General features: G+C 37.8%; 1 protein-coding gene across 1 annotated transcript; it reads right to left on the reverse strand.

Moving 5' to 3' along the window:
* Positions 1–751: 751 nt before the first annotated feature.
* Positions 752–11,360, reverse strand: DBI (diazepam binding inhibitor, acyl-CoA binding protein). Its single transcript, XM_070736954.1, has 4 exons — positions 9,871–11,360; positions 7,550–7,667; positions 1,729–1,791; positions 752–1,003 (listed from the first exon to the last, which is right to left on the reverse strand). The coding sequence occupies exons 1-4, from the start codon at positions 9,877–9,879 to the stop codon at positions 927–929; spliced, it is 267 nt and encodes an 88-aa protein (XP_070593055.1). The 5' UTR covers positions 9,880–11,360; the 3' UTR covers positions 752–926.
* Between the last annotated feature and the right edge of the window lie 807 nt (positions 11,361–12,167).

A 12,167-nucleotide genomic window follows, 5' to 3' on the forward strand; every position in this document is an offset into this window, starting at 1 on the left:
GACAATACTTTGTGCATAAAATAGGTAATGTTTGTTGGGGGAAAAACCTACCCCTATTAAAAAGAAAGAGCCCTGAACAACCTTTTCCTTCTCTATCTCTCTTGTGAGGTCTTTGCCTTCTTCCTGCAGCTAACTTGCTTACCATGAATTCCTGAGCCATAGATTTCTGCTAATTCTCTATGTGCTGAAACAAGAGACCCAGTTTGTAGGATAAAATATATGATCACTCCTCTTAAGGACTGACTGTGCACATTAACACACACTTCTAACAAACCTGCATAGTATGTTGCACAACCCAAGGATATGCCTGGTTTGGATCTGGTCATCCTAATCAAACCATGCATTTTAAAAATCCAGTTAATTATCCTGTTTGCAAAGGAACCAGCAGATTTATATGTGCTTGTGAGTAGTTGTGTTTTTTATATGGTTTAGAATTATATGTTAGCATGGTAATTGGTATGGGATAGTCTTAGATCTAGGAAAGCTTCTTAATTGGAGGAGTGAATTTATCTGATCCTAAGCCAGCAGTCTGTATACCTGAATACCGTAGTTTGTCTTATGTTTCGATTGTTGCAGAGAACAGCCTACATACCAGGACCCAAAGGAAGAAACAGGCAAATTAGGGACTGGTGCATGTAATACACAAAACTAAATGTGGTTTGTTTATTGTGAATAAGCATATGATGTGAACCCACCAGGGAAATACCTTATGAATTACTGTAGCACTTTAATGATAACAAGTAGAAGCAGCTGTTGTTACCAATCAGTTGAATACTGACTGGGTATTTTTATTCTATAAACCATTAGAAGAAAATTTACATTGCTATTCATAAGTGGCAAACATTTGGCACTGTTGGCAATATTGTGTGCTATACAATTTAAGTATCCATTGTATTAATAAAGCGTATTTTCATTCAGGCAGGAGTTCATTGCATTCCATACTTCTCCTTCAGCTCATTAACTTTGTCTATATATATTTTCATTGCCTCTTCTTTGGACATACCTGAAGGGGAAAAAGTTTTTTGATGGATGAGCAGAAACATAGTATGAAAATGTTTGCAATTCCCATTTATTTACTACCCCGATTTCTCCCTTTTGCAATTAGCTTGAGAAAACCCAATCGGGAAGTTCTTGTGTAAGTAATGGCTCCAGTGTGCCAGCTCCCTGAAAAAAAATTCCTCCCCTGTAAATTTCCTGGAGGAAAAAGTTCAATAACAAAAGAATAGTACATATATTAATGTTAACTTATGCTGAGCACTGTGCATTTAACAGGGCTTTTACTACTAACTTTTACGGCCTTTTGGTTAATGAGATTGAGTTTTGATTTAAGTCATAACTTTTGGTAAGAACAAACAATGCATTTCATCAGTTCGATTTACCTGGAAATCCTGACCAATTAATTGAATTTTCAGGTTCTTACCCTTGTCAAATTCTGCTATTGAAACTTTCTTATGTAAAACCATCAATATTCAAATAAGAATTTGCCTAGAGAACAATATTGGCTAATGTAAGAAATTTATATCCTCTTCAAGAATTTTAGATTGGCACTGAATTTCAGTTATCCCCTTGTGCAAAAGAAACATATGCAAAAATTGTCTTTTAAGGCCACCAACAAATCATCTGTTAAGAGCATAGAGATGACATTCTTTCTATTTGCAGGCTGAAGGTTTGGTTAAAATTGGTGCTTTTAAGTCACTTGTCATTTCAGTTGTCTTTGCCAAGGCCTACCTTTTAATTTATTCCAGGAGTCCCACTTTGCCTTGCCTTTTAAATCGAACATTCCAGGACGGTCTGAAACAAAACATTTTCACATGGCTCTTAGATATGCTTATAGTACAAATCACTGCTTTGAGGAGACTTCATAAGAGCAAAAATAACGTGCCTTAACTTTACAGGGGTGTGCAAGAGGTATGACCAGAACAAGTTTTTCTTTTGTTTACATGAAAATCACCTGCCTCTCATTCTCAAGTATTGCACTTACCAATTCATTCCTGAACTTTCCAGAGTAACTTTTGAAATTTCCAAAAACAATGTGCTTTATTTTATATCTGCTTGTCTCCTTTATCACCCCAATGAATATATATATAGAAATCTGGCAGTTTTGACATTAAAAATGTAACTCTCCTGGGTTTATTTTATATGATAAACTAAGAGCTTATATAATCCTTATCTAATCCTGCTTACTGAGAGACTGAAAGCACATTTAAAGAAAAACATATTAATTATGGGCCACAACACTAAAAATGCTTCATTGCAGCTGGGTGGACAAATTATTGTGATCTGCTAAAATATATATACAGTATATACTGTAGCTGTTCTAACAAAATAAAACATCCTGCCAGTATGGGACAATTACTATTTAGTGAGCCATGAAATTTATTAGAACACCAGAGAAAAAATGGTGCTGATAATTACAATATTTCCCCCCACCCAATCAATATATTATAATTGTGAGCCGCCCCGAGTTTTCAGAGAGGGGCGGCATACAAATGTAATAAATAATAATAATAATAATAATAATAATTATTATTATTATTATTATTACTGTTGCTAGGTCAGACTACCCTACAGGGATCTGCTAATTAGTAAACAATACTTATGTCAAAAGGTTTCCTATACAGCTGGAAAACCAGATACTATGAATTGTTCTGAAAAGCTGAGCAGGGCTCCTATTGCAATGGAGATCTGGACATACATAGACAAGCTTTGCTTGCATCATTCAGTTTAATATGCCTACATAGTACTACGGACATGTGCGCTCATGTAGAAGTCAGATTCCTCTGCTGATTAGCTCACAAAGCTTTGAAAACAGGCTCTACAGGTAGTTCTTGACTTATAGCAGTATCCCAGCCTGGCAATTATGCTTTATAAGTGGTAACAGTTGTAAAGCATTCACATGTGACTGGACGCATTAAATGAACCCATTATTAGCTATGAAGCACATTTTGCTGGAAAATGGAAGTACTGTAAACACTTTTTTTCAAGTGAAACACTATAAATCATGGTCACATGGCCATGGAGCACTGCAAATGGCTGCAAATGTGGGGCAGTGTCACATGACACAGCATTGGAACTTTGAAATTGGGTTGCAAGTAGCTTTTAGGGGTCCATCCTAACTTCAAGCAGTTGCAATGAACTACTTGCATAGTGCATACCTTTTGTGTGAAATGGTAGAGTAATACGTCCACCATTAAAAACAACTTTTACCTCTACATGAAAATCACCTGCCTTTCATACTCAAGAATTGCACTTACAAATTTATTCCTGAACTTTCCAGAGTAACCTTGGAAATTTCCAAAAATAATTTACTTTGTTTTATATCTGCTTGTCTCCTTTGTCACCCCAGTGAATGGACCAGCAAGATACACACACACACACACACATGCACACACACAAATGAAAAACATATATCCCCAATTTTGAGGGTTATTTGGTTCAAGCAAGTACTGTAGTCCCTATATTAAAGATAGAAAAGGATTCTATTCTGGAACTGTTTGCATTAAAGCCCTATCTTCTTTTAGAAGAAAAGATTATGCTTTTTATTTTTTATTGCTTATGATTGCTATACATCTAATTCAGTGTTTCCCAACCTTGGCAACTTGAAGATATTTGGACTTCAACTCCCAGAATTCCCCAGCCGGCATTCACTGGCTGGGGAATTCTGGGAGTTGAAGTCCAAATATCTTCAAGTTGCCAAGATTGGGAAACACTGATCTAATTGCACTTGCAATTGTATTCAAGAATTCAAATTAGTCTGACAATGGGTACTAGAATCCTTAAGAGCCATTGTAAGAACAAAAGATGGCACCCATGGAACTTTCTGGCCATGTTTGCATATTTATGCTGACCAAAAAAACCTTAAGCGGTTTTAAACAGAGTGCCATTTTTAACCCTTTGCTGTGCGTACTTTACCCAAGATTCTAGACTTGGCGTACTCTGTGAACTCAACATGAATAGTCTTTTAGATTCCTGGTAAACTCCAACCAGGTATTCATCAATACAACTATATATAACATCCAAGTGAAAGGGATGTAATATCACACCCACCCTGAATGTTACACTGCACCTGAAACCTTTGTAAAAACAAAGCGTGTGGGTGAAAATATTCCTGTGTACATTCATGCAACCTGACTTTCTCTTTTTATAATGTTGTTCTATGAACACAGACTGATTGTTTCTCGGTAAATGATGTGTGCTTCTGCCTAGTGAGATAGTTATCTGAGCAGAGTAGCCTCCCTTTCCTTGACAATCTGTCCATTTGGGCACTTTTTCTTCTGAGAGGTCACCAGAATAAAAAGAATCAGGGTTGTGTATTTAACTCACATGAAACATATTTTGGAGATCTGTTCAATGCCTAAACTTTTGGCCTAAGCCTCAAACGCAATGGGGTGTCCTTTAACAAATCTGCCGCTTTAAAACTTAATTCTCAAAGTTGGCAATGAGACTGTTTGGAAAAAAAAATCTTGCTGCTCGCCAGGATGACCTTGAACTCAAATTGGCAGCATTAACCCAGAGTAAAAATTGAGCTACTGCCTCTTGCTCCCCCACCAGAGATGCCAGCAATGCTCAGCTGGGAGCTTTATATCCCTTTCAACTGTCCAACAGTATCAATATACACTGCTCAAAAAATTAAAGGGGACACTTAAATAATACAATATAACTCCAAGTAAATCAAACTTCTGTGAAATCAAACTGTCCACTTAGGAAGCAACACTGACAATCAATTTCACATGCTGTTGTGCACACTCAACTTTGTACAGAACAAAGTATTCAAGGAGAATATTTAATTCATTCAGATCTAGGATGTGTTATTTTAGTGTTTCCTTTATTTTTTAGAGCAGTATAGTTGCAACTGTAGGGAAGGGGTTTCTGGGTTTCATTTTTTGACCTCCAGGCTGCCCTTAGACTTCCTTTCTTATATGAGGAAGCAAAATTTTTTGAAACTACCCTGTTTTCTCCACAATAAGACATCCCCTGATAATAAGCCCAATTGGGCCTTTGAGTGCATGGCAATAAGGCCAAGAGCTTATTTCAGGGTTCAAGAAAACAATAAGACAGGGTCTTATTTTAGGGGAAACATGGTATAAGGCAGTGTTTCCCAACCTTGGCAACTTGAAGATACCTGGACTTCAACTCCCAGAATTCCCCGGCCAGCATTCGCTGGCAGAGGAATTCTGGGAGTTGAAGCCCAAATATCTTCAAGTTGCCAAGGTTGGGAAACACTGGTATAAGGAACATCTAAGTAAAAAAAAAACAGTACAGTATTTCAAACAAACAAAGTTTGGATCAGTTGCACAATAGGCCAAATCTTTAAGAAACTGAGGATATTATAATAGGAGGCAATGACTGAAATCGTTTATGACAAAAGATTTGCCTCCAGGCTCAGTTCTCATCATTAACATAAGTGTATTCTCATGAATATTTTTTTAAAAATTGGACTGTTTCTTTCCAAATTCTCATACAACTTACCATTCTCACACAGATCTTGAAGCAGAGACAGAGAATCTGGTATCCTTTACATAAATCAGACCACAACTGATGCAAACATACTGGCTAAGCTGAACAAGGAAGAGGGCATACAAAGGCTAAGATATCTGGAGTTATCTTGGCTGCTTATTCCAGTTTAAAGGTTTATGATGCTTATGGTTCATTTTACCTAATTGGAATGGTTTTTTTTAGATAGCCTTTAGATAGCCTACAGCTACAGATGTAGGTCTTTAGTGAAAACCTTAGTTAATTGTAAGGTGTTAACTGAATGGTATTACCAGTAATACCAGTAAATATTTTCCCATCTTCTATCAGGGCACCAGATTTTACTCTTCGTAACATATAGAACTAGTCACAGTCATGCATAACAAAGTTTATTATTTTCTACCACTTATCTGTTATAACATCATGTTCTATTACAACCAGACTCAAACTTCTGCTATTTTGGATTCAGTTTCCTAGAATTTGCAGAATCAAACACTTCATGGTATGGCTTCTATAATCATTTCATGCAAAATTAGTCAAGAAAACTAGGTTACAGTTTTTAGTTTAACTGCCTGTTCTATAAACGAAAGGTCAATGGAAAAGGCTGCATAACCATCATGATTTTAGAAGCTGGAACTGCAATTCCTACAACTTCTATTTTGGAATAGTTCCATGATATGTGCCAAGAAACTTGGTCTAGTCATTTTAATTAATCCTCATAAAGCAGTAGAAGCCTGAAATGTCCTTACATAAGTTGTTTAAACAGCTTATTGGGAAAAACTTTTGCCAATAAGGCAAATATCTTAATTAATTATGCAATGCTTTAATTCCTATCTCCAAAGTCTATCTTTCTTGGAACATGATATCTTCCTAAGTATCCTAATATGCCAAGTCTGCTTGTAGAATATTGCTCAAGGCATTAACCACAAGTTTCACCATACTTGGGCTCTATTGCTTTATGAAGAATAGCTAAAATTAATAGATCAAGAAACCTAAGATGCACTGTAGTATCACATTGTTTGCAATTTCATGCAGATTCTCAGAAGTAACACAGAAATATTCAAGCACTGTGTGAAAGAACCACTGCAATCATTGTGACCAGCAATGTTATAGAAACACTTTGGCATCATGATTAAGGTTCTGGACTAGAAACCAGAAAAGTTCTAGTTTCACATTGATATGAAAGCTGGCTGGATGATTTTACCACCCCCCTCTTTCTTTTAATCAATCTCCTTAGCAGAGCTGCTGTGTGGAAAGCTAGATCCTGGAATATTACGTTCTTACCTTTAGTTGTACGAAATAAAGGCACAATATAAATCCACAATAGTAAAGTATATGAATGAACATATGGTGATAGTTATATTATAGCTGTGACTATGCCATACAAGAGGTAGTAGCTGAGATGTTGGATTAGGGAGCGGGTTCAAATCTCTGTTTAATCAAATATACCTCAAGGACTTAGATACAAGATGGGAATAAACCAAACACAATTTAAATATATATTTCACTAAGAAATTAATTTTAATATTACAGGGAGTTATGAGTCATTGAGGACCATGTATTAATAGTTATGCTTTTAATACAGAGGTCTTCTTCAAACTTGGCAACTTTAAGACTTGTGGACTTCAATTCCCAGAATTCTCCAGCCATTCATTCATTCATTTATTTATTTATTTAATTAATTAATTTGTATGCCGCCCCTTTCCGTAGACTGGGGCGGCTCACAACAGTAATAGAAAAACAATGTACAATACAAATCTAATAATTATTGCATGTCTGCCTGCAGCTTATCTCTGACCAAATAAAGAGTTTTCAGTCAGGAGTCAAGCTGAACTCTATTAGCAAGTCTTTCATGAACATAAATATTAAAGTGAAAGTAGAATAGGTTAAGAGAGTGTGACTAGAAATGAGCCAGATATTGACTTCAACCCAATAGCCATTTGTATTTTTAGCACATTTTGTGGAAATAGTTCTGGCTGATATCAATTCTGAAAAGTCTTTCCTCAATCAAGGTGGTTTTATTCCTCCAAGATGCTGAAACCTTGTGCACATGTAAGTTACTACTGGTAGTTCTTACCTGTATTTACATCTCCAACTGTAACTTGCTTAAAGGGGCCGTAGAGATCCAACAATTCTTGATCTGTTGGCTTGCTCTTCAGGTTCTTAATTTCTTCAGCCGCTTTATCAAATTCTGCCTATTTCAGTAGATGCAGTAAGAAAAAGGTTTAGTGAAGAGGACCCAGACTGTTGGGGGTAATATGCTGATTCTGTAAACCGCTGTAAAACACACCTTTTTCCTCCCTAAAAGAGGCTGAAAATTCAGGTGGTCTTATTCTCTGAATGCAGCTTGCCCCCCCCCTAACTAGATGCTAATGAACTTTCCAGCTCTTAACTTGCAGGTTCTTTCATTGTTACTATCTGTGAAGAATGTTTTCCAAGCTCTAAGTTTTTGCAGAGTTTTTTTCATTACTCTAACTTGCTCCAAGTAAGTTTCTTTCTAACCATAACCAGGTGCTAACCATGCTCCCAGCTCTTACCGCTTGCAAGCTCTCATTGTTACTCTCTGCTAATGTTTTCCAAGACCTATCTTTGCAGGGGGGGGGGTTTCATTGCTCTAACTTGCTCCAATGTTCTTTCCAGCCCTAACCAGGTTCTAACAATGTTCCCAGCTCTTACTGGCTTGCCACCTCTTTCATTGTTACTCTCTCCAAATAATTTTTTTTTAAAAGCCCTTAACGGGGTTAAAATAATGTGCTGAAACTGATTAGACTAAGGATTCTAGCCAGATGAATATCTGATAAGCAGATTCTTTTCCCTATTTTCCTCCCCAAAAACTAAGGTGTGTCTTATACTCCGAAAAACACGATAAGTCTAAATGCTATTGCTATTCCATGGTTGAAAATAATAATAATAATAATAATAATAATAATAATAATAATTATTATTATTATTATTATTATTATTTATTGTATGCCACCCGGAGACTTGGAGTGGCTATTCTCATCTAAAGTTGGCCATTCTTAATTGTAGTCAAGAACAAAGATTGTCATTCATAAAATGTTCTTCGGTTTTAACCTAACTAAAGCAACACTAAATGCCATGCACCTGTCACCAATTTGAACTTGGATCGAGGGATGCAATGTACTATTTTCAAGCTACACAGCCCTTGCTGGAACAAAGCCCACAGAGATCAAAAGTGTGACAAGGATTGTGAAATGTTGCAAAATCCGGTTCCAACACTAGGCTGCTGCAGCTCCAGAACTGGGTTCACCCACCCCTACAAATTCCAATTAGTTCCTACACATGTAATTTCACTGAGCATTATTCCGTATAGCAGTGTTTCCCAACCTTGGCAACTTGGAGATATCTGGACTTCAATTCCCAGAATTCCCCAGCCAGCATTCGCTGGCTGGGGAATTCTGGGAGTTGAAGTCCAAATATCTTCAAGTTGCCAAGGTTGGGAAACACTGGCCTACAGTATCGAAAGATGTTACACTGTGCACTACACTGGAGCCTTCAACTCTAAAGCGACAATTGCCAATTGTTTTCACTTGGAAACAAAGTACTTCTTTGCCGCCCTTCCCCACTTCCACCCAGTAAGGCTCAGAAAGCTGCTTTTCTTGTGGGAGTTTTTTTTGAACGCGCCTCAGCTGCGGCCAAAAAAAAAAAAAATTAAGGGAAATTTTGAGCTACCTTAAATAGGTGGTTGGTTTGTTTTTTTCCTGAGACGCCGCACAAATTTCATAACCATTATTCTTTGCATTCATTGCACATGGGGAAAAAAAATCATTTCCATGAGGAGAAAAGTGGGAGAAAGCAGAAGAGGGAGAGAAGATAGACGGAGGGAGGGAAGGAGGCGGAGGAGAGAAGAAATAGAATGGAAAAGTGGCACAAAGCTGGATACCGGTTTATGATTGATTGATATACAAAATTATTTATTCATTTATTCTTTATTAATTGCATTTTGCACGCCGCCACTCTCCGTGGACTCGTATATGTATGTATATCACCGATAATCTCAAAGTAGGTGCATACTGACGTAGGGATGGAGTTTGTGGAGAAAAATAAAATTTAAAAAAATTCAAAAGGAAAAAAAAACCCTTCCGACATATCTGCAGGGACCGTTTGCTTTGCTAAAGGCAGGTCGCCGCCGATAGGGAACCGAAGAACGGCAAGTAATTTATGAATTTTTTTAAAATTTGAGCAAAGGGTTTTTTAGCGTCGAAATAAAAGAGAAGGAAACAAACGGGCGGTGGAGCTAGAAGGCATGGCAGGCACGTCCGTATTCCTCCTCCCTCCTTCCCTCCCTCGCAAGACAAAAGAGTAATTGAAAAGAAAGAGAGCGAGGAAGAATAAACGCGTTCTGGCTCTCCGTTCCAGGAGGACGTTAGAACTCACCTGCGTCATGATGGCAAGATAGTCAGAGCGAGCTTCGACAGGGACGAGAGAAAGACCGAAGACCACCTCGCCTACCGAGAACCAGCTTCCCCCTCTTTGCAGCTTTTCTTGGCCTTGGCCAGCGCCACTTATTTCACTCCTCAGCCCAGCGGGTGCCGACCAATCACAGGAGGGGGAGGGCGGAGATTTCCGCGCCTTCCTTCAATCCCGTGTTCCCGAAGGAGTTGATGGACGGCGTGGATTAAATGAGAGTTCTCGTTTTTAGTGAAGAGCAGTGAGGGAGCCCCACACGTCCGGTTCCTGAGGGGGACCTTGGAGACTCCGGCCCGATTAAGTCCCAGGCTAAGAAAGAAGGGGATAAAATTGGATTTTCATCCACACAATAAAATAACGAAGTTAAAAAAAGGATATTTTATTCCTGATGAGGAGCGTTATAGCAATATTAATATTAAGTCAAATTAATATATATAGTCTTTTTCAGAAACTTCACCCCTTCGCTTGAGGTTTTAAAGATTTCTGGCGGACTCTCCCGCAATTAGCAATCAAGTTCAGTCGAGTTCAGCTGTTTTAGTAACTGCAGTGCTGGCGATGGCCCAATCAATGAAACCTATAGTAGCCAAGTGCAAGAGTACTACAAACGCCATATTTCAAGTATTACAAAGCCCATGCTGTGTTGTCAGCTGCACAGCTGGAGCTAGCCAGGGCAACAGGACTACAAACACCATATTTCAAGTATTACAAAGCCCATACTGTGTTGTCAGCTGCACTGCTGGAGCTAGCCAGGGCAACAGGACTACACACACCATATTTCAAGTATTACAAAGCCCATACTGTGTTCATCAGCCACACAGCTGGAACTAGATTTCAAGATCCCACAATTGCAGAGGAGGTGACAAATGCTTGTTTGTTAGAAGCAGATACCAGAGAAAGCATAGACCAATCCAGTTTTGCCATTGTGGCTTATGGAACATGTGTACAGAGCCTCAACTTTTTACTTCCTAGTTTTCCAACAGCAGTTCCCCCCTCCCTACAAACAAAATCAGGTGTGGCTTTCAAAGTACATTTAATACTAGGCCTGCCAAAAATGAGCCCCCTCTTCTTTTTTTATATTTGATAGTGCTTGAACTTAGGTCAATGCAAAATGTGAAAAGTTATGATGAAAGTATAAGAGTCCCGTTTCATCATTAAATCAAGAAAGTATGCTAAAGTTGGATTTGCATGACATGCAGGCTCAGATTATGATTCAGCATGTTATAAAGGCACTTAGTGTTGAGTTGCTGTAATTGAGAGCATTGTGGAAACCCAGATCACAAGGTTAATTGTTAACATGGCTGCATTGGGCCTTCGGGATTGGAAAAGAGGTATCCTATCCCCCATAGTAGAGAATATATGTAGTTCAGTGTTGAAATGTTGGTTTCTTGGCATTTGCTGAGCTGGGTTATTTTCATGCAGATTCTTCTTTACCAGGTTACGTAACATAATCGGTGCCTGAAAAGTGAGTTTGCTGGCTGATTTCATAGAGTTTGCTCTACCAATCAGACTTGGGGTGTGGTTCCTTCTTGATTAAGCAATAAAATGTCTGTGAAAATAACCCAGTTTAAAAAAGTGGTATGAGTGAGAGAGATAAAGGATAAGAGAGTAACATAAGAAAAAAGATGACACAGGAGTTACTAAATGGTATCAAACATAAATAAACATAAGGGAAATAGAAAACATGGTAGAAATAGAGTACACTATTATATGATGTATAAAAATAAATAGAAATATATGTACATAATAGAAATGCATAGAAATAGAAATTGAGGAGGAAAAAAACTATAACCTAATTTTTTTTAGCAAAGTGAAATTTCTGTGAAGAAAGAAATTGTGTAAATTTCATGTTTGTTTTTAACTTTAAAAATGTTCAATAGAAATAATTTTAAAAATAGAAAGAAAGTAAATAACCCAGTTTAGCAAACATCAAGAGTCCAATAGCTGGTCTTTCAAATATCCCCCTAACAGAAGGATAGGCAAAGTTGACTCTTCTATGACAAGTGGACTTCAACTCCCAGAATTCCTGTGCTAACATGATTGGTTCACGAATTTTGGGAGTTGAAGTCCACAAGTCATAGAAGAGCCAACTTTGCCTACCCCTGCTAACACATATAGAAGTTGAGGCAGGAAGTTAGGAAGACAGGTAAAACAATGATCATCCTAAAAAGTAGTAAAGTCCAATCTTGGCAACTCTTAAGATCAATGGACTTTGACTCGCAGCATTTCCCCACCCTCCTTGCCTTCCATAAACTCCTTAAAACTCA

The sequence above is a fragment of the Erythrolamprus reginae genome, chromosome 1 (assembly GCF_031021105.1).
Source record: "Erythrolamprus reginae isolate rEryReg1 chromosome 1, rEryReg1.hap1, whole genome shotgun sequence".
NCBI lineage: Eukaryota > Metazoa > Chordata > Lepidosauria > Squamata > Dipsadidae > Erythrolamprus > Erythrolamprus reginae.